This window comes from Psittacula echo (assembly GCF_963264785.1).
Source record: "Psittacula echo genome assembly, chromosome: 17".
Taxonomy (NCBI): Eukaryota; Metazoa; Chordata; class Aves; order Psittaciformes; family Psittacidae; genus Psittacula; species Psittacula echo.
The window spans coordinates 6,003,229-6,025,585 of record NC_137753.1 but is presented as its reverse complement, the minus strand read 5'-3'; the positions used below and the strand labels follow the sequence as shown (position 1 = coordinate 6,025,585).

The 22,357-nt window shown below is 53.7% G+C and overlaps 2 protein-coding genes across 2 annotated transcripts in view; both read left to right on the top strand.

Moving 5' to 3' along the window:
- The window catches only part of KAZN (kazrin, periplakin interacting protein), a gene marked incomplete at both ends in the record, with an annotated part of 214,706 nt that extends 212,849 nt beyond the window's left edge, over positions 1-1,857 (top strand). The window contains 3 exons of the mRNA XM_080631247.1: positions 536-666; positions 914-964; positions 1,690-1,857. Coding sequence (XP_080487373.1) covers positions 536-666; positions 914-964; positions 1,690-1,857 — 350 coding nt within the window. The remainder of the gene's footprint in view (positions 1-535; positions 667-913; positions 965-1,689) is intronic.
- Positions 1,858-17,056: 15,199 nt separating this feature from the next.
- On the top strand, positions 17,057-19,205 carry TMEM51 (transmembrane protein 51; the record flags this gene model as incomplete). The annotated part of the gene is made up of 2 exons (XM_080631475.1): positions 17,057-17,397; positions 18,791-19,205. The coding sequence occupies 2 exons, from the start codon at positions 17,057-17,059 to the stop codon at positions 19,203-19,205; spliced, it is 756 nt and encodes a 251-aa protein (XP_080487601.1).
- Positions 19,206-22,357: the final 3,152 nt, after the last annotated feature.

Sequence of the window (22,357 nt, the reverse complement as noted above, 5' to 3'; positions counted from 1 at the left end):
AGCTCCTCCAGCTCCAACCCCTGCCACGGGCAGGGACCCCTTCCACTAGAGCAGCTTGCTCCAAGCCCCTGTGTCCAACCTGGCCTTGAGCACTGCCAGGGATGGGGCAGCCACAGCTTCTCTGGGCACCCTGGGCCAGCGCCTCAGCACCCTCACAGGGAAGAGCTTCTGCCTAAGAGCTCATCTCAGTCTCCCCTCGGGCAGGTTAAAGCCATTCCCCTTGGCCTGTCCCTACAGGCCCTTGTCCAAAGCCCCTCTCCAGGTTTCCTGTGTCCCCTTTAGGCACTGGAGCTGCTCTAAGGTCTCCCCTTAAGGAGCCTTCTCCAGGCTGACCCAGCCCAGCTCTCTCAGCCTGGCTCCAGAGCAGAGAAGAAAGGGTGAGGGGCCAAACCCGTTTTGGGAGCTGCCTTACTCCCACACAGAGTAAAGCATGGGCAAAATGCACCCAGGGTTTTTTGAACGGCAGCAGCAGCTTTGCACGGAACCAGCTTTGTCAGTGTGATGGTAACTCCCTGATGCCCCCTCTGCCTTTCAGCGGTCAGAGTGAGCCCCTGTCATTCCCGGCAGCCGTCCATCATCTCTGACGCCTCTGCAGCCGAGGGCGACCGCTCATCCACGCCGAGCGACATCAACTCCCCCCGGCATCGAACGCACTCGCTCTGCAACGTAAGGCATCGTGTGATGGGGGCTTGTTCCTGCTGGGGGATGCTGGTGGTCCTCTGCTTCCCAAAACATGTTGGCTTTGGGGTTGGGCATGGGTTGGAGGTTTGCTGACCTGAAGAGCTGCTTCCCTGGGGGGTTATCCCATCCCCACAGTGATTCAGCTGCCAGAACGAGATGCTTTTTGCTGCTGAGATGGGGGTCCTGGGTTGTTTGGCGCTGATTCATTTGTATCCATCTCCTTCTGCTGCAGGGGGACAGTCCTGGACCGGTACAGAAGAACTTGCACAACCCAATCGTACAGGTAGGGCACAAATCTCTGCTTAAATTCTCACTCATGAGACCCGTCCTGTGCTAGCAAGTAATTCTGGGGGGTGCTCAGTGGCATTGATTTGTGCTATCCTAAATTATAAGTCTGGGCTGTCTCAGATTTCCATGTTTTCCCCCAAAATCTAGGTAATGCCATAGGTGGTCACTGTGATCAGGGCATATCATGGCCTTAATTGTTGTAAGGCACAGCCTGGATTAGATTATTCTTCTGTATTTGACCCTCAAATATTGGGTATTTTTTGCAAGCCATGCACAGCCCCTTCCCTGACCTTACATTCCTGGAGTTGAAATCCTGAACCAGTTGAATTAAGAAGCCAAAATCCCAGAAATGTGGGGAGGGGCCCAATTCCACTGCAAATCCCACCACACATTTCAGGAATATGGCTTTTATTCTTGATCCAAAACCTTAGCATTGCTTGCCTAAGGAAGCTGTGAATGCTCCAACCCTGGTGGTGTTCAGGGTAAGGTTAGACAGGGTCTTGGGTGACATGGTCTAGTGTGAAGTATCCTTGCCCATGGCAGGGAGTTGGAACTGGACGATCTTAAGCTCCTTTCCAACCCAAACCAGTTTGGGATTCTATAATTGCTTTATATCTGGACCCGAGTATTTTTGAGACCCGACCCCTGTTGTCCATCATCCCTGATGCACGGCAGTGAATGAAAAACCCGGTACCTAAACCTGCCGCTCTCCCCCTGCAGTCTCTAGAGGACCTAGAAGACCAAAAGAGGAAAAAGAAGAAAGAGAAGATGGGTTTCGGCTCCATCTCCAGGGTGTTCGCCCGGGGAAAGCAGCGCAAGTCCCTTGACCCCGGCCTCTTTGACGGTACAGCCCCCGACTACTACATCGAGGAGGATGCGGACTGGTGACCCCCCGTGCTGGGCGAGCCTCTCCCTGGCCTCGCCATCACCGATGTACATACCCCAGCCCAGCCCCGCCTGTGGACGTGTTACCTGTTGTCTTGAGAGCGATGCAGCTGTGTCGTAACTTCAGTTTTGGCCCTTTTTCTTGTGTTTTTTCCCCTATACCAGTAACTCCTTTGTTGTCGCTTGAGTTTGTCACTTTGGGTTAAGTTTTGCCTTTTTTTGTTGCTTGGTTGTTTTTGTTCTTTTTTTCCTCCTCCTTTTGACAAAACTTGAAACTTGAAGGACTGCTGTGTCTGTAAATACCAGAAATATTGTGCACTTTGTGCTTGTGACGTCTCTTGTCCCAAACCCGCTGTTCTCCGGAGCCCAGCCCGTGGGATGTCCTCACTTGGGGATGAAGGACCTGCTCAGCTGAGGGACCTCAGACAGCAAACACACAAGATAGATGGAGAAGAAGAATCTCTCATGTGCTGTGATGTCTTCCTGGCCCCCAACGGAGGTGACCCGGGCTGGATGTTAACGCCTGCCGGTCTGGAAAGAAGTGTTTGAACGTTCCTTTTCGTTGTTTTAATTTATTTGCACAGAGCCAGAGGAGTTATTCTAACTAAATTATTGCAGAAGTTTGGGGAGTTTTTATATTTTTCCACGTCGGATGGGATGGGGCGGGGAGGAGGAAGGGGGTGTTTGTACTGTACTGTCCTGGGAAGCTGCTGTCGGGGGAGCTTGGAGCCATGGACACCCCCCTCCAGGCTCCCATGGCCCCACGGCCGCAGATGCCCCAGGAGCACTTAACGCCTTGGAAAACACAAACCTAAACACATGCCAGGAAATCGGATGGGGGGGAGCTGGTGGGGGCTTTGCCCGCTGTTTTTCCTTGCTTTTTGGGGGCTCACCCTTTGCTTCAATTTACGGAATCCAGCATGAGCTGGGAGCAGGGGGAAGGGGATATCCTGAGATATCCCTATATCCCGAGATGGGGCCAGCCACCCCACTCCCATTTGGGGTGTTACTGCCAGTGGGGGGACGGGTAATCGGTACGAGTCCCCACCGGGGTGGTTTGAAGCACAAAGTCCAATTTGTGCTTCCAAATCCCTTGGGAAATGCCCCAAAGCCACCCCCCGGCACGGCGGCTGCTTCCCCTCTCCACTAACACGCGCCGCGCTCTGCTTATGCCAAGATAAGTACCTTATGCTTTAATGCTTACGATATAATTTTAAGCTCTTAAAAACAAAACAATGTATTAAGATTTATTTAATGATGCTGTAATAGTGTATTATTTTTCTTGATTCCCATTCTGGTTGAAAACAAAGAGGGGTATTTTTGTCTTAAATCACCGAACTGAACTGCCAGTGCCCTTGCGCTGTGGATTCCTGCTACCAGGATGATACAGAGAGGCTATAGGGAGGGAGGGAGGGAGGGACCAGCGTGGGGCTGCAGGGCAGAGATTGCCCCATGGCATCTTTCTCTGCAGAGAAGCGTTTTTATATGTTTTGGGGTTTTGTTGGTTTGGTTCTTTTGGTTCTCCTTGAGTTTCTGTAACTTAAAGTACCAACCACCTGAGCAGACAAGCAACCTCCGTGTTATCCAGTAGTTTCCTTTTGCATTTCAGCTTTTTCTTTTTTTTTTCTTTTGTAAATTAGGAAATAATTCTAAAAAAATTACTAAGAGGATGATTTATTTAAAAAAAAACTTGGAGAAATAGCATATGAATTATGGGTAACATTAGATTTAACTTTTCCCCCCGTGAGTGGGGGAGAATCCTTGAAGGCATGGATGCAAATATAAAATTATAAAAGATCTAAATAAAGCTTATTTTAAAGTATGGAGGAAATCCATGTGATTTAATTGCTCATCAGACAGAGAGCCTGGGCTGAGGCTGGTTGTGGCACTGGGCACAAGACAAATCACCCCTGCCCTGACTGAATCAGGGGTTCCTGAGGTGATGGGGGGATGCAGGAGGGGGCTGCATCTATAGACCAGCTCTTTCCCAGGACCAGATGCTGGCCAAGTGCTTGCATCCGAATACAGAGATGGGGCTGTCAGTTCATTTTTATGAGGTTGGTATTTAAAGATTTAAGGTAAGCAAAGGTTTGGGAATGTGGAGGAACAGGCATGTGTTCTCCTCAGATGTGGAAGATGTAATACTGAGGACCAAGAAAAGCAGGTGGGACAGTGAAATGAGAAGGTTTTGTGTTGTAATGCTTGTTCGTGGATAAATTATTAATTTATGATTGGATAAGTTAATAATGTTAGTCCAGTGTCTGAAGGGGGCTACAAGGATGCTGGAGAGGGACTGGAGTGATAGGACAAGGGGTGATGGGTTCAAACTGAAACAGGGCAAGTTCAGGTTGGAGATAAGGCAGAAGCTCTTCCCTGTGAGGGTGCTGAGGCGCTGGCACAGGGTGCCCAGAGAAGCTGTGGCTGCCCCATCCCTGGCAGTGTTCAAGGCCAGGTTGGACACAGGGGCTTGGAGCAAGCTGCTCCAGTGGAAGGGGTCCCTGCCCGTGGCAGGGGTTGGGAGCTGGGTGAGCTTTAAGCCCTTTCCAATGCAAACCACTGTGGGATTCCATGAAATGGTATGGATAATGAGCCCTTCCTTGTTTTGTTTTTTTAACAGAATCGTCCTGTGTCTGTGAGCAGAGGCAGAACACGTAAGAGCCATCGTGGTCTGAAACAGGGAGAAAAACCCGCTCCTGGAAGCCAGTTGGCTTCCCACCTCCATCATCTGGAGCTGTAACAGCCTCCTGGGTGGCTTTCATCCCCTCCAACAGCCTGTCCCCCTTGCAGAGGGCAGGCCAGGGCTGCAGGAGAGCCCGTCCCTGCTGTGCTGCTGCATCCCTGGCCCGTGCCACAGCATCCGCGCTGCAGCGTGCTGCGATGCTGCCATCGTGTGAGCACTCCCTGAGCCTGTAAGACCGGTGGGGGGGGTGTTTATTTTAGGGCTGACTCGTGGTGTTTGTGCACTTTGCACCCATAACGTTGCTGTGCAGTCACGAGTGTTTCCTGGTGAGGACTTTAGACTGAGAAAGGAAAATGTCACGGCTCTGTGCCAGGGCACAGCGTTGTGCTGGGGTTATTGCACCTAAAGGCACCATTATTTCATCTGAACACTTCTCCCTTTTTACCAGTTTCCTCGGAATATAAGAAATAGTCAGTCCCCTCCAAACCTTCATTGGCCTAAGCTGAATCATAGATTTCATTAATAAATAATTTGGTTCTGCCTCCTTGGCCACTAATAACATGAAGCAGCAGACATCCCACTGCTGACCGTTGAGGCAGAACCTCTGTCATCCTCATCACCTCTTTCTTAAATATGATTTAGGGCAATTTTTTCCTTACACAGCTCTATTCACTTCATGTTAATCCCTCATATGTTCAACTAAAGACTGTTTTCTTCTAAAGTGTTGTAAGAAATGCTTAATTTAAATCTATGTGGGTTTTTATATCTTGAATTTTTTAACTAGATTATTGTATCTGCGGCATCACCTTTGGGTAGGAAAGCACTGATTTTTGTTTAAAAAAGAAATCCAAATGGGATGAGTCTGTCATGAGCTATCTTGGACACCACCACACTGTACTTGAGTCTACTTTCTGTTGCCTCTCTGTGCTTGCTTCTGCATTCCTCCAAAGTCTGTTCTAAAGTCACATTAAAGGCCTTGTGTCACATTAAAGACTCGTTTAAAAGGCCCTGCAGAGCACACAGGGACTGCAGTGCTCCTTCCCAGCATAACCTGGTCCTGATGTTGTCTTTGGGTGACTTTATAACTGTCACTGGGCATTACAACTGTGTATTACTTGTCATGCTGCTGCCATGCACCAATGACCAGTGTATTGGAGAGAGTCTGAGGTGGCAGCAGGGATGAGCCCAGGGGAGGTTTCCTGCCTTGGCACAGACTCGCTGCGTGCTTTAGGCAGGGGAAGTCATCTCCCTGGGCTCAGGTTTTACATCCAGGAGCTAAAGCTGCATGTGCAAATAGCTGAATAGATCATCAGGGTGGTTGGTGGGTCATGAGATGTGGGTGATGGGCATGAATGGTGACATCTCCCCAGTGGTGTCGAGGGCCACTGCTGAGGCTGCTGGAAATGTGGAGATATCTCTGGCTTTTATTCACCCCTTTTCAAGGTGTCTTCAACTCTTACTGCTTTGTGTGTATGAAGCCAGTGTTGGTAATGCCTTTGTGTGAGTCCTCACCTGCAGGGAATGCAGCAGTGCCTGGAAGCATTCCTTGCAGCAGGAATCTTATGTGGCCTTTGGGACATCCCGCTCTGCCAGCTGTCCCCTACTTCAGCCCCTGTCTTCAGCTTCCCGGTGACCAGAGGCAGCCACAAGCACCAGCAGCAGTACAGACCGAGTTGCTCTGCACCATCCAGCTGGGACACTGGACTGCGCTTGGGCCCCATGTCCAAGTAGTAAGGTTTCCTTGGAGTGTTAAGATGGCTGGTGAGTGATTTCTGGGCATTTTCCCATTCTCAGGCACAAGCCATCCCTCACCATCTGCTCCCAATTCTGCAAAGCTGCATTAAACCTCTGCCCAGCTCTTGCTATCCAGCCGCAACACCACCATTGCTCTCGTCTCCCAGCCCTGTTATTCTCAAGCCCCAGACCCTGTATTCCCAAGTCCTCCCTTGTCCTGAACAAGCCCCTTAACTTCCCAATGCCACAACCCAGAACACTGAAGCCTTGAGGAATACAAAGCAATTCCTCACTCCTCTCATGGCAGCGAGGGGCTGGTTCTCCTGCCCAACCAAGCCGTGCCTTGGCAAGGCAGAAGCGAGCCGGAGCATCGCGGGTGAGCTGCAGCAGCCCCGAGGCTGGCGCCAGGAGGAAGCAGCAGGTTACTTATTACTACCACAGCAGCTCTATTTATGCTGTTCTCCAGGTTGCAGACATGCGGGTGCTTGAACAGGCAGACGCTGACCTGGCATGGTGGTTGGACTGGTTGGACTAGAACCACCTCAATGTGCCGGCAGCCCCCGGGGACACCCGCTCCCCGCACCAACAGGCTTCTCACCTCACCAGGGAGATGCTGGTGGGTCACATCCTCCCATTGGGAAAGCACAGGATTGTGCCAAGCAGGAGCATGTGGAAATGCCTCCCAGGAGGCTGCTTTTCCTCTTGTATTTCCCACTTGCACTACAGGTTCTCAGCCTGTAGCCTGACAGAGGGGCTCTCTAAATTGGGGTAGAGAAACCAAGGCATGGGGAAGAGAGACAGCAGTACAGACCTATGGGCTGGGAACTGGGGTCTGAGGGAGCATGTCATGGAGCAGGCTGGGATGGACTTTCATCCCAGGGCAAAGCCAACGCTCTGCTGTTCTCCATGTTCTCATCGGAAGTGCTGGGAAAACGAGCCTGGGCTGGGAATTCAGGGTGCAAGTGCCTGTCCCCAGTCCAGGAAGGGGGAATCAAACACACACACACACCCCCCCCAAAAAAAAAAAGGCTGCACTGTCAGGAAAGGGAGGCTTGGGGCTGTGGGAGCAGGGGTATGGGGGGAGTAGAAACCTGAGCATCCCCCTTCCGCCCCCGGATGCATTATAACTTATAATTACTTGTTATGAAATAACTCTGTATTCATGTGCATGGGCAATGTGGGGGCTCCGCTGATCTGGCTCCCCTGGGTGGGCTTTTCTTCCTCCAGGACAAGCTGGCTGCAGGTATCCAGGAACGGCTGTGACTGGAGCGGTGGATTTGGCTCGCTGTTGGAAAGGTTTGGGGGATTCCTGGGATGGTGGCTGTGCTCTGGGCTGGGCTTTGCAGTGATTTTATCATACATGGGGAGCACCTCTGAGCAGGTGAAGTGTGAGCAGTTTCTGCCGGTAATACAGGGCAACATGAGCCCCTGGCACCTCTGCAAGTACCAGGGCATCAAATGCCCCTCTGAAAGGCCCTTTTGTTGCCTGCTGATGGCTCCCGGTGGGGCTCCGGTTTCCTCCTGGGTGTTCCTGTGAAAGCAAGGTCTTTATCCTGCCTATTTGGTTAGATAAACAGTCAGGAGAGATACCAGCCCATCCTGGGAATGTGTGCGAGGGCAGGATTCGAGCTGCCCATAGATAAATACCCACCCTGGATGGCTGGTGTAGCTGGAAAGGCAAATGAGGCAAGGATATGCTTGAAAATGCATTGTCCCAGAGCAAAGCATGCAGCAGAGGAAGGCAGGAGCATCTGCAGCCACCCAGGCTCTGCCTGCTTAGGGATGTAAGTGAGTCCCTGAACTTAAGGATGGACAAAGCAACTGGGGTCAGGGAGAGAGGGAAGAAACCTCTCCAAAGGGAACAACTGAGCCAAGGGGAGGGATGAAGTGGCTCGAGTGTGCACCTGTAAAGATGTGCAGGCAGTCCCAAAGAGCCATTGCTGGCCAATATTCAGATTTGCAGAGCATAAGCAGCCAATTTATGAAGGTCTCCACTGTGCTGGGTCCGCAGGGCCCATTTCAGGGTGGGTGACCTTGCTCCAGCTAGGGCTGGGCTCTCCCTGTGCAGCATCAGTGCCAGTTAAAGTGGATTTTCCCACCGCTTTCTGCAGAGAAACCAATTCCCTGCTGTAGGCACTGACTGCAGGAGCTGCCCAAGAGCACAGGGTTGTGTTTGGCACAGAAGGGTGCTGCGGGAAGGGGAAGGAAAGGATTTGCCTGAGCTGGTGGCCAAGCCTGAAAATGCAAAACAAGGCTCGCAAATAAGACCCCATACACAGATCTATGTAATGTCATTTCCTGGTGTAGGACTGCTCTCATATTGGCCTTTGATTAGAGAAGGAGGGTCTGGTGAGCAGGGAAGGGCAGCCCTGCTGTGCATCAGGAGGAGGAGCCGGGGCAGGTGAGCCAGTGGAAAATACCATTGGTTCCATGTGGGATTGCTCTCGTAGGGATTGATGCAGCAAAACCAGGGGGATTTCCCACCAGCATCTGAACAGCAGTGCCCCCAAGGCAGGGTTGTGTCGTGCTGAGTCACATGAGGCGATGTGATGAGTTGTGCTGGGTTTGTGATGGGTTTTGCCTCTGCAGGGGCAGGTCTGGCAAGTGTGGCAGTGCTGCTTTTCACTCCTGGTTGGAGGAAGACCCACCCCCAGTGTCATCCCCAAAGGAATTTGAGTCCTTGGTGGTGGTTATTATACAGCTGGGTGTGAGAAGTGTCAGGAAAAACACACCCCCATTGGTGCTGGGATGGCAGCTGGGAAGAGGTGATGCTGGACATGGTGTTAACTGTGATGGGGTTTGCTGGAATGCAGCTACAGCTCAGCTTCCCGCTGCCCCATTGTGCCACTGTGTTGGAAACATGCTCCCACTTTGGTAACTATTGGATGTATAGTGCATGGAAAGATTGATCCTGCCCCTCTGTCCACTCTCGTAGGATCTCACTTGGAACTGTGTGCAGTTCTGGTGTCCTCAACATAAGAGCTCTTGGAGCAAGTCCAGAGGAGGCCACAAGGATGGTCAGAGGTTGGAGCACCTCTGGTATGGAGACAGGCTGAGAACATTGGAGCTGTTCAGCCTGGAGAAGAGAAGCTGCGTGGAGACCTCAGAGCAGCTTCCAGTGTCTGAAGGGGGCTACAAGGATGCTGGGGATGGACTCTTCATCAGGGACTGGAGCGACAGGACAAGGGGTGATGGGTTCAAACTGAAACAGGGCAAGTTCAGGTTGGAGATAAGGAAGAAGCTCGTCCCTGTGAGGGTGCTGAACCCACCCAAACCAGTCTGGGATTCTGTGGTTGTTCAGTTGCATCTTAGGCATGGAAATGTGCAGAGATTCCCTGGTTCCCAGAGCAGCCCACAACCCCATGCAGGACCATGGCTGTACCTGGAATGACTCTTCCCAGTGAGCAGGTGGTGAACTGGGAGTATTTATGGAGGTAGAGGGCAGCAACCGGATGAAAGCACTTTCCAGGCTCCTTGCAACCACAAGCCCTGCTCTGTGGGGTTGTTGCCTTTGCCTTGTGGAACACAGCGATGAGCCCAAGTGGTTGTGGTTCCTCAAACAAGGTTTCTGCTCAGAGCTGCCCATTTGGGGAAAGGCTCTGCTCATGGGTGAGAGCCAGTCTCATGGTGCACATCCCTCACAAGTTGCTTTTTAAACTAGAAATGGGGGCTGTGAGTGCTGCGAGGACCCTGCTTGGAGCGAGTGACCCAACCTGTAACCCACAGCTGGGATGAGGTGTGGGGAAACGTATAGTTCTTATATATTCCATGATGGAATGCAGGGATTGCAGGAAGTAGGTGCTGCACGAGCCTCCTCCGGGGTTCCAGGACCCCAGGAAGCAGGCGGGTTGGGGTCTGTCCCCTTCACCACTGGGTGCATAACGAGTGTGGGAAAGGGAACACCAAAGCACATCCCTGATGTGCTTGAGCTCGTTGTTGCTGCAAGCACAGATCTTTTGGAGAAGGGGAACCAGAACCAGACTGTGCCACCGCCTGCGCCGGCTGAGAGCTCCCAGAAAGCACCGAAAGGAACCACAGCTCCGTAGAGGGAACGGAGGGGCCGGTCAGGGACTGTCCGTTCCCCCTGTGCCCTCACAGGGAGCGCTGCCCCGGGGCCGCCCCGCCGATGGGGCCGGGCCCTGCAAGCACCGCCCCGGGAGGGCCGGGCCGGGAGCACCGGGAGGGACCCGCAGCAGCCGCCGCCGCCGGGAGGTACGCGGGGCTGGGCCGGGGGCTGCGGGACCCCAGTCCCGGGAGGGAGCGAGGGAGCGGGGCGGGGAGCGGGGGCTGCGCTTGGAGCCATCGCACTGGGGATGGGATCGGGACCGGGACGGGGCTGGAGCCGGGACCGGCTCGGGCTGGGCTCGGCCCCGGGGTGCTCGGGGCAGGGAGCGGGGCTGGGGCAGGCTTAGACCTCGGGCAAGGACGGAACCGGCTTAGGCTCATTCCCGGGGCAGAACCGCCTCGGTGCCGGGATGGGGCCAGGCTGGACTCAGCCCCAGGTTGGAGCCAGGTCCCGGTTGGGCTCTTCTCTGCACCGGGGGCAGCAGCCGGGGCTGGAACCTGCCCCGTGTGGGGGCCGTGAGGGCCTCTGAGCGCAGCCCGTGGGAGCGAGGGGTTCCCGGTGCCGTCCGGAGCTCAGCCCGGGCTCCAGAAGGTGAAACCTCCCGAGGGGATGGCCAAGCCGGGGGTGTGAGCGGCACGGGGGGGCTGGGGTGGTGGTGGTGGTGGTGTGGGGGTCACCCCTCCTGGCACATGAGCTTGGTGCCCTGCGGGCACTGAAATGGCCTAATGAGAGTGAGGAAAAGAGCGGCCACCCTTTGGGAAGGATCCGCTGCTTCACCACGGTTGTCAGGAGGAGGGGGGGGTGTGAGTGAGCCCCATTCCCAGCCCACTGGCCCCTTTGTGGCGCAGAGTCTCGGAGCACAGACTCGTTGCTCGAAGGCATCAGGCCCGGGGAGGTGCAAGAGACGGGGTGTGCATGTTTGGAAAGCAAACAAAGACAAAGGGAAGGGAACCTGCGCAGGGCAGGTCCGTGCCGGGTGCTCTGTGACCCGAGCAGTGGTCTGGGGGTTGCAGTTCTTCCCACTGTGCCATTCCTGCCAAGGAAAGGGTGCCTGCAGCTTGGAAGGGCTCCGGCAACTCTGCCAATGGCTCCCAAGTGGTGCTTTAGAGACAAAGCAGCCCCGGCCTCCAGCACGGGCACCCTCCTGCGCTGCAGGTTTGGGATACAGGCCATGACAGTGGCAGTTATATTGGGAAGCTCCTATCTCTGTTGTGATGATTTATTCCTAAGAGAGGCACGGGCAGAACCACGGAATTCTTGGGTTTGGAAGGTGAGGTCAGGTTGGAAACCCCTTCAGGTGGGTGTTTTGGTAGCTCGGGAGAGCAGGAAGTGTGCCAGCCACATTCCACCTGCACCGCGCTCGGTCACAGCCCCATGCTGGAATTGTTGGCTGCTGGGGGGTGTTTTATGGACTTCTGCTCTGCCTGGGTGGTTTTTCCCTTCCGAGCCAGCTCTGCGTGTTTTGTGTGTGTCAGGAGCAATCTGTGTGTGTGTGTTCCCCCATAGATACCTACAAAAGGGGTGTCTCAGGAATCACGGAATGCCCAGCACCAGTGCAATGGAAGTAGGTTGAGGTGCCTTGTTGCAACAGAAGTTGTGTGTGAGGGAGCCCCATGTCAAGGGCTGCTTGAGCCCTGCTGGCCTGACTCGTGTCTGTGGGAGCAGCTCTTGCTGCGGGCAGCGTGCCCCAAAGCAGGAAACCTCCATGTTTCCTGGAGGTCATTTAGAGCGTGGCTGGGTTTGTTGGGAAGCACATCCATGTGAGCAGGAGCCCACAGTGCTGTGTGTGACACAGGATGCCCTCAGCTTGGCCTGGTGGAGCCTGGGTGAGTGGAAGCTGTACCAGGACACTTGTTCCTGGCTTTTGCTGTTGGTGGGATTTCAAGCTCCTTAAAGTAGGGAAGAACTTCCTTTGATGAGTGCCTTCTAACCCAAACCAGGCTGTGGTTCTGTGATCCTGCAGCTTGCAAAAGGCCTTGGGTGTCTTGGCGTGCCAGCCAGGAAGACGAGCTTCCTAGATGGCCAGGAGGAACACATGGGTGTGTGGCTGATGAACCCAGCCCTCACCCCAAGTGACTCGGAAGTATGAGATGCCTTTGATTTTTGTTATGGGTAATGACACGGGTGGGGAAAAACCTCAGGAAGTGCTTGCGGAAGGAGAGGTGTTTGCCCATGGGCACCCTGCAGGTAGCTGAGGGTTGGTGATGCTCAGCACCATAAAGGAGCTGCCTATATCTGCACTCATATGGAGATCCTGGGAGGCCAGGGCAGGGCTGTCTGCTCCCAGCCGGACGTGGGAGGAGTGATCCCTCCAGCAGCAAGGTATGTGTCTGTCTCGGGAATGCTGCTCAATGTGTTTCTTGTTCCCAGTGAATTTATTAGGCAAGAAACCTGTGTTAAGGCTATACCAAAGCAGCCAAAACTCCTGCATGAAGCTGTGCGGGAAGCGTGGAGCAACCTAATCCCCAGCAAACCCCGATCCCTATGGGAATACCTGTGACCGCCTGGGTGAACACTGGGGCTTTGTGCCTGGCTGCTCGGCCAGCTTCATCCCTCCCCCTGCATCCTCCATCAGTCCCCTGCTTCTCCGTTGGCTCCTGTCTGGGTTGTTCTTGCTTGTTGGCTGTTTGAGAAGTGAGGGGCGAGGTGATACTGCTTTGGGGCACAGTGAGATGAAGGGCATTGCTGAAACCCAGGGTGAGGATGAGGAAGGTGGTACCAGCACGATGTGGCAGGTTAGTGGCTTGAAGCAAGAGGTAAGGCTCTGGGTCTCCTGTGGTGTGATAGGAGCTGCTTAAAGCACTCCAGGAGGGCTGGGAAGCATTCCGAGGCAATGGGAATGCCAGATTTAGCTTTGGGGGGCATCAGAAGGGCAGATGGGTAATGTCTGAAGGCACTGAAAGGCTTCAAAGGCGAGGGTGGTATCTGGCACAGAGTGAGGTCACAGACCAAGAACCATGGGGGAAGGCTGCTGGAACAGCTTTATCTTGGCAGGAAACAGCAGATCAGGAAAAGTAAAGGGGAACAAAAAGCGAACACAAAGGTGCGAAGTGGAATTCAAAGGGAAGCAGGAAGGAGACAAAGCCCAAGTGCTGGGATTTTCCCAGGCCCGGGCACACAGCATAGGCTGGCAATTCAGCTGCCTTCTCCAGCCCTAAGAGAGGAAAAGCCCCCAAAGCTCTGGTTTAGCAGCCCCTTTCCCGGGGTGTTAGGCTGCTGTTGGCTGCTTGTGTGAGCGGGGCTTAGGAATAGCATGGACACTGCACATGGCGGGTTGGACCCGGTGAGGGCTCACTGACCTGCGGGGAGCCTGTGCCAGCGTGGCTTTGGTGGCTGTGGCAGCATCGTTATCCCCAGGACTAAATGGCAATGTCCTTAAATACAAATTTAAAAGGACTCTGTGTCCAAGTCCATTACTGCTTTGCAGCAAGAACTGCTCTGATGCAGTGATGAAATTATGGGGAGAAAGAGAGTCTGGGAGGCGGTTTCTCGGTCTTCAATGGCAAAGTTCAAGCTAATCATAGAATCCCAGAGTGGTTTGTGTTGAAAGAGACCTTAAAGCTCATCCAGTTCCAACCCGCTGCCACGGGCAGGGACATCTTCCACTAGAGCAGCTTGCTCCAAAGCCTGTCCAACCTGGCCTTGAATGCTGTTATACTGCAGCCCTCAGCGTGTCTGTCCGGGTGCATTGCAGCATTGTGAGCTCGGGAATGCACCGGGAAGCCTTGGCTTTCCCGTGCGTGATGCCCTTGTTTTGCAGGAAGCTGCAGCGCCGGGAGCCATGGGGTCCCCTCTGGGTGAGCTGGGAGAAGGGGGAAGCACCCTGTGTAGTGTTCCAAGAAAGCACTGCTGCTTGCTGGGTGCTGTCTGCAATAGTGCAACTGAGGAGGAGTTGGTAAAAATGAAACTTAAGGTGAAACAGCTCCTAAAGTGTCCGTCGGGAATGCCGAGAGTGGTGAACGTGGGTCGCATTCCTGTACACTCTTGGCAGGAAGTGTAAGCAGCAGAACATGGGAAAGCCCTGCTAGTCTGCACGGGGCTGTCCCTCTGGGTCTCTGTTCCCTGCTGAGGTGCTCTAGAACAGGCTGTGGGTGCTTGTTCAAAGGCCTAGCCGGCATTTCAGCTCAGCCGCACGATGCTGGGTATTTCCCTCCCCACTGGAGCAGGGAGGGAGCTCCCCACATCCTCTAGGCTGTATCTGGCCAGGAGCATCCCTGCTGCTGCGGCAGTGGAATGTGGGCAGCCAGAAAGGCCTAAAGATGGGAGAATACAGCCCGAGTTGTGACCTGTTGGTCTGTGCCTCCGTGGGGGGTTTGTGTTGCTGGTGGGTTGAACCTTTGTGTGACGAGGCTCCTGCCACTGCAAGAATGAGGTCGAGTGGTCATCAATTAGCAGGGAAGGTGATTAATGAGAAGGCAGGTTGGGTGTAAGCATGGAACAGACTGCCCAGGGCAGTGCTGGAGTCACTGGAAGTGTTCTCAAACTGTTTAGATGTGCCATGGGTTAGGGGTGGCCTTGGCAGTGCTGGGCAGCGGTTGTACTGGATGAGCTTAAAGGTCTTTTCCAACCCAGTTGATTCCATGATCCTGTGTTGCTCCATCGTGGCACACTGCGAGCTGTGCATCATGCTCTGACTCCTTGGAAGCCCTGGAGCAAGATCATCCCATTCCCTGTGACTGCATCGGGGTTTCACCCGCTCCCTGGATGCAGACTCATTCCTCGTGAGCCCATGACAAAGCTGTTGCTGCTGGAGCAGGAGCGGGAGGCGGTGTCAAGGAGAGATCCAAAGGTTGCGGAGGGCAGGGAGTGCGGTGCTGCTGCAGGCAGCGGTGGCTGTTGTGCTTCCTCGTGAGTCACCTCCATGGGGTTAGAGTTTCACCAGGAGCACCAGGATGCAGAGCACGACCCAAGGTTGACTGCATCGGAGCTCTGCATCCCCACAGTGGGAACGTTATAGCGGAGGGCTGGTGTCTCCCACAGAGGGGAAGATGCTATCTGCTGCCACCCTGGCTGCTGCCTGTGCCAAAAGCCTCCAGGCTGTCTCCAGGTGTGGTGGTGGTGTGTGGTTGATCCCAAGCCCTCCCACGCTGAAGTAATAGTTGGGAATGTCCCAAGAGAAGTCATAAGGTGTCCCTTGGCTCCGGCAGCTTGCAGGGAGCCAGTGGGGGGTGCGGGAAGCCCAGGAAAGCACAGAGGAGGTGGAGGTGCTCCCAGCTTTGCAGCCACACCAGTGGAGTTTAATGATTCAGAGATGCTGGTGTAAATCATTGCCAGGGCTGCAAGCATGTGTGGGATGGGGATGAAGGTGGGTCTGGCTGCAGGGAAGACCATGTGCCCTGGGCAGGCAAGGGCTGGAGCAGCCTTTCACTGTGCTGATGGGTGTCCATCTGGATGGGGGGGCCCCCAGCCCAGGGATGCTGGACCGGAGGCAGAGATAGCAGCAGCTCCTTCTCTGGCCACTGATGTCAGGGTTGTTGCTAAAGCAGCGATAAGCACATGCTCTGGAGAGCCAAAAGAAGAGCTAATTCAATAAAGACACAGACTTGTATGTCAGTTCTCCTGCTTTAATCTGATTGCTGAGGGATCTGCATAAAACTTTGAGGCGCAGAGATGATGTAGAATTGTAAATCCTGCCCTCTCCCAGGGGTGAGGTGCCACAGGAAGTCCAGAGAGACTGGAAACAGGCACGAAGGTTCAGACCCCAAGTTTAGATGCAGATGAGGAACAATTCCTTCCCCATGGGGTGCTCAGGCATTGGAACAGGCTGCCCAGGGCAGGGCTGCAGTCGCCGTCCCTGCAAGTGTTCACACACTGTGTAGACGAGGCCTCAGTGCCGTGGGTTAGTGGTGGCCTTGGCAGTGGCCTTGGCAGTGCTGGGGTACTGAGAGAACCCTGCTACGCACATGAGTAAAGCAGGGAGGCTCCAAAGGAGGTCCGAGGCTCTGGCGGAGCTTTGCTGCGGGGATCCAGGTTACTCGCCCGTGGGTGCAGGAAGGGGTTTGTGCTCAGAGCTCCACCTCCCCCAGCCGAGGTCAGGAGGGTTCACTGCCAGGATGCTCTGCTGTGTGCTGGCTGAGAAAGCAGCAGTTTTGCTTTCTGTTCTCCGTGCAGGGAGAGGTGGTGCAGGGCAGGCAGCCAGCGCCGCAGGGAGCCCAGCTCTGTCTGCACCAGGGCTAAAGGAGGAGTTGTACAGATTGAGATTTGTACGTGAGCATTTCCAGGTTAATGTGCAGTGATAGCCACTGCTTATCTGGGGCAGCGCAGCTCCGGAGAGTGCGGAAAGTTCTTTTGGTGGCATTCTTCCTGGTGCTGGGAAGAGGTTGGTTATAACACTCCTGAGGATGGCCAGTCTGCATTCTTAGCACATGGTAGTGATTGGGTTCCTTTCTAAGCTTGGTGGATATTACAGCCAAGAAGGCAGCAAAGGGTTGCAATGAGAATGGCGGTCAAGGATCTTGCTGCCTTGCTATGTCCTGATGTGCTCCCCACAGGCACACTGATACGAGATTCCAGGATTAGCTGGATAAGACGATGTTATCACAGCCACTGCAATGATAGCTGTGTAGCCTTTGATTCACACCACGCGCTAAACATGGCTTCCCGTCTCTTCCCAGAGCTCACCGCCTGCCTGGGGAGGGGACCACATGCCTGCTAGCAGGACTGCAGCCTCCCAGACCTGAGCCATGCTGTAAGGTGGGGACACCCAGCCCACAGTGAGAGCAATGGCCCAGTCTCGTACCAACGGCTCGCACTACGCCCTGACAGCGATAGGGCTGGGGATGCTCGTCCTCGGCATCATCATGGCTGTGTGGAACCTGGTCCCTGGCTTTGGCCCTGACAACAAACCCACCACCCATGCTGGGAACAGCAGCAAGCCCGACCGTGGCAACGGAGGCATTCTGAAGAGCAAGACCTTCTCAGTGGCGTACGTGTTGGTAGGGGCGGGTGTGCTGCTGCTGCTGCTCTCCATCTGCCTCAACATCCGGGACAAGAAGAGGCAGAGCGAGGACATTGTTCATGTGCAGCACCAAGTGTCTGTGGAGCCCTCGCACCAGGAAGACAGGTAAGCCTTTAGGGAGTGGGGTTGAGCATAGGAATGAAGCCAAGGGCTGCTATTCTTCCCTAAGGAGGTCCGGAGCAAGGAGCGTGAGGCTGGAAGGGCTGCAATAAGAGAGCATGTGTCGTGGTTTGGGGTTCAAACATGTGGGGATGAGGAACGAATGACTCCAGCTGTACACACACTGCTGTAGGTGAAAGGGAGCGTTGTTTGTGTGGAGGCTGGGGTCTGGATGGAGCAGTGGCCCAACCAGCCCTGCCGAGACTTGGCACTCCTGCCTTTGTCACTGCACAGGCATTGTGCTGAGGGGGAATGCTGCCGGCACTGGTTAATGGTTAACGCAGGAGAGCAGCCTGGTGCTGCAAGCCAGGCGAGCCAGGCCAGTGATGGTGGTGGAGAGGAGCAGGGCATGGATGGAGAACGGGTTGTATCTCGTTGGGTGCAGCCAGGGGTGCAAAGAAGCCTTTCAGCTGTGGCTGGGAATGGAGTTTAGACCTCGGGAAAGTCTGCAGGGCTCTCTGTTTGCTCAGGGAGCTCCAATGAGTAGAGCAAAGGCTGCTGCAGCAGGCACAGGCTGCGCGAACACAGGGTGCAGAAGTCCCCATCCATCTCAGCCATGCAGGGCATCAGCACAGTCCCTGGTACAAGCTGTGGCCAAGCAGAGAGAAGCAGAAGGGCAATGGGACAACACAGGGTGTGAGGAGACAGGAGGAGATGATGGCTGCTGCATAGGGAATGCTCTGGGGGAAAGTGTTCCCCAAATCTGTGACTGCAGAGAATTCTTCTCATGCAGATCCACCCAGAAAACTGGGTATCCCTATTGGATTGTAAAGGTAACTTCCAGCTGCAAAAGACGTATCTATCTCTGCAGGCTATGTGCAGGTACTTCTGGCATAGGGGTTAAAGTCTTGCAGAGCTGAATTTGTTTGCAGAAAAGGTAGCTATCTAGCTCAAAAAGCATTGGAATGGGAAAGGCAGAGGGTGATGTCCCTTTCAAATGCAGTTTGACTGTTGAGAAGGGGAGGAGAGAAATCAGTGTTCTACTGGGGGCAGAAATCACTGCTGTGCAATAGAAAAAGAGGTTTTAAGGGCAAAGAAAGTGATGACCAAATATTGGTGTATGTCACCAAGAAATAAAAGCCTGTCTGAACATAGGTGGGGTTGTGATCTGTTCTGTCAAACACAAAGGAACTCATCCAGAGGAGGCCACGGAGATGCTGCGAGGGCTGGACTGGATGAGCTTTAAGGTCCTTTCCAACACAAACCAGGCTGGGATTCTCTAACATAGACAGGAAAACAATTTGTTAAGGGTCTGCAGAGAGGGTTTTATCCTGTCCTCTCCCACCCGTCTCCACACAAAGCTGATGTGCTGCTGACAGCCTAATTTCTTCCCATCTAGCCAAGAAGAGGACGACGACGACACATCTTCCCAGTACTACGTCCCCAGCTACGAGGAGGTGATGAACACGGGCTACTCTGAGCCCAGAGACTTGGACAGGAGCACCAGGATCAGCGTCTCCCTTCCCTCCTACGAGTCATTGACGGGGCTGGATGACAGCACCGCAGCACCCAGCGCCACGAGCACGGAGCCAGGCACAGAGCGGCTGCCCGGGCGGCACGGCTCCCGCCTCAGCAAGCGCCTGAAGCCGCTCAAGGTGCGCAGGATCAAGTCAGAGAAGCTGCACCTGAAGGACATCAGATTAAACCTGGCGCAGGGGAACAGCACTGCCCCTATCACGATAGAGCCGCTCACCCCCCCGCCCAAGTATGAGGAGATCCAAGAGAAGGTGCCAGGGAGCCAGCAGATGACTTAAACCCTCCCCAGAAAAGCAGGAACCTGTGATGCTGCTGGGATTTTGGGGATTTGGGGGGTTTTAAAACAACCACACTAAGAGGGGCTTCGTCTGTGGGTGCAGAAGTGGTCAGGGCTTCCTGGAAGCTGCAATGTGGAGAATGCGATAGGTGCATAGTGCTGCAGCATGGGGACAGCATGAGTTTTCCCTCATTACAGAAGACTACGGGGAAAGAGACCTGGATGCCAGTGAGTCTGGTGCTGTGAAGTAAACGAAGGCTGCAAGTGCCAAAAGTGTCGTTTGTGGTGTTTTTACATAAGGACCACCCAGTGTGGTTCCACTCTGGATTCCTCAGTACAGGAAAGACATAGACCTGTTGGAGAGGGTCTAGAGGAGACCATGGAAATGATCCGAGGGCTGGAGCACCTCTGCTGTGAGGAATGGCTGAGAGAGTTGAGATTGTTCAGCTGGAGAAGACTCCAGGAGACTTTATTGCAGCTTTTCAGTTCTTAAAAGGGGCCTGTAAGAAACATGAGAAGAGACTTTTTAGCAGGGCCTGTTGTGATAGGATGAGGGGTGATGGGTTTAAACTAAAGGAGGGAGATTCAGGCTGGATGTGAGGAAGAAATCCTTTACACTGAGGGTGGTGAAACACTGGCACAGGTTGCCCAGAGCGGTGCTGGATGCCTCATCCCTGGAGACGTTCCAGGCCAGGCTGGATGTGGTTCTGGGCAACCTGATCTGGATGAAGATGTCCCTGCTCCTTGCAGGGGGGTTGGACTGGATGAGCTTTGAAGGTCTCTTCAACCCAAACCATTCTATGATTCTTTTCTATGATGTACCTTTTCACCTCCTTTTCTCCTTACACCCAGCAAGACATTTCCAAGCCACCGAGCTGATATTGAACAAGGATTTTCCAAGTGGAAAAGGAAAATGTTCTTTTTGTCTTCTTTTTTGGCGTCTTTTCTGTCTGAGTAAGGGTAACCGCGTTGCCAGAGTTCACTGCAGCTTCCTCCAGTCTGGGGCTGGGATGGTGGCCCAGAGCCAGCCCGAACTCCTGCCAAGGTCTGTGCTTGTTCATGGGAGCTCAGAAACAGGCCCTGTGCTCCTCAGGAGCAGATGGATTTCTTGCCTTGCTTGCTTTCTCTGTTGTGTTTTGTGTTCTGATTCAAAGGGGCGTTTGGAGGATGGATCCAGGGGGTTGGGAGCTGGTGCGTGGCTGCCAGGGGGTGCATTGCAGGGTGCAATGACTGCTGAGCATCCTGAGCAGACCTGCTCTGAATAAACACTTTGTACCTTGTGTTTGTGTGTGTTACGCTCTTCGTGCATGGCTATGGCCCTCTCCGAGCTTTGCAAGTGGTCCATAACATTTCAGAGTGGATCCTGCTCCATGGGTATCCCGGCCATGTGCTGCATCCCAGGCTTCCAGCAAAGCGATCAATGACAAAGTCATCATGTTCAGCCAAGGGCTCCCTCATATGGTCTGAGTGTTGGTGATGTGGGTGGAAAGCAGGACCTCCCAGGGATGTTTAGCTGGTGTTGGTGTAGCCAGGCTGCCCTCTGCCTCTTGCTGCTGGTACCATGTGGCTTTGCTGGGGTGATGCTGATGTTAATGTAGTTATGGCTTGTACAGCAGAGCTTGACTTGGCAGTATGGTTGACCAGAACGAAGATAAAGGGGAAATGCTGGCCCAAACCCATCTAGCAGTTTCTCTCATTAGCTGTTCTTTCACATTGCATCTCTTCATTTCTGTTGTCATGTGGCAGGAATTTCGCTTTCCTATGCCCCAAGGCATGATCTCAGATGGGCACAATAACATTGTCGACTAAGGGGCTTCCTTACCAAAGGGAAGGAAACCAGTAGCAGAATGTAACCTGAATTGAGGGAGTGGAAGAATGTCCCTGCCCATGGCAGGGGGTTGGAACTTGTGAGCTTTAAGGTCCCTTCCAACTCAAACCAGTCTGAGATTTGAGGTCCGGGGGATCCCCATGTTTTTGTTGAAAGGTTGCAAAGGTGGTGCAGGTCCTTGGAAGTTGTCTCCCAGGCACGTGTGCCCCTAAGAGCCTGTCTCTGGTGGGAGGCAAGGCATGAGGTCCTCTCTCCCTGGTGAAGAAATGCAACCCTAACAGTTCTCTTGGGAAATCTGGGTTAATAAAATGAAGCTTCTTGTCTGAGTCATTGGTTTCATCGAGCTTCTTTTCCAGAAAGTCCTGTTAAATGAAACTGACTGGCACAAGCAGCATCTTTCCCCATGTCTCATGTAGGAAAAGAGCTGGAAAACTGGTGTGAAGTGCAGTGACCGCAGTGAAACAGGCTGTGGCTAATGCAGTCATTATGCCAAAAATGCCCAAATGGCTAATGAGCATCTCCTGCCTCTTGCATACTTGTCCTTTGATGGTATTTGGAAAGCAGAGGGAGATGTGGGATCCTGAGGAGTGAGAGTGCTCCCGAAGACCCATGCTGGTAGGTGAGAAACGGATGTGCTTCCCCATGTGGTGTGTAAGGCTGCACGTAGATCTTGGATCAGTATCTCTGAAGGGTAACTTGTTTTCCATGTCAACCCGCAAGATGGGCAGACCTGGTATTAATGCAAACTGAGGAAACACATCCTGTTATGCTCCAGCTGGACTGGGGCTGGAAAACCTCAGCTGCTCTATTGAAAGCAAAGCACTTGGAAGGAGATGAAGGGATGAAAATGCTGGTAGTGGAAGCCAACATTGACGCATGTGCTCAAGTACGGTTTGCAGAGTTCTCCTGTGTAAAACCTGCTGCTTCTGCCTCAAAGTGAAGCATAAAATCTTACAGGACTCACTACCTGTTCTCCTGCATGTGTTTCGTGTGCAGCTCCCCTTTATTCCAAGACCTGCTTGTGTATGCACAAGAACCATAGACTGGTTTAGGTTGGAAGGGGCCTTAAAGCCCATCCAGTTCCAACCCTCTGCCATGGGCAGGGACACCTCCCACTACAGCAGCTTGCTCCAAGCCCCGTCCAGTCGCCCCTGGCAATTAATAACTAATAAATAAAACCGGGTAAGAGGAATAACAATGTTCTGTCAGGCTGTGCACCCTCTGGGAGGGGTGTGATACATGGGAACACTTCCATGTGTGTCACAGGCCGGCAGGGAACGCCGGAGCAGGGCTGTGTTGTGCCTCTGGGTCAGTTGCTTGGGAAA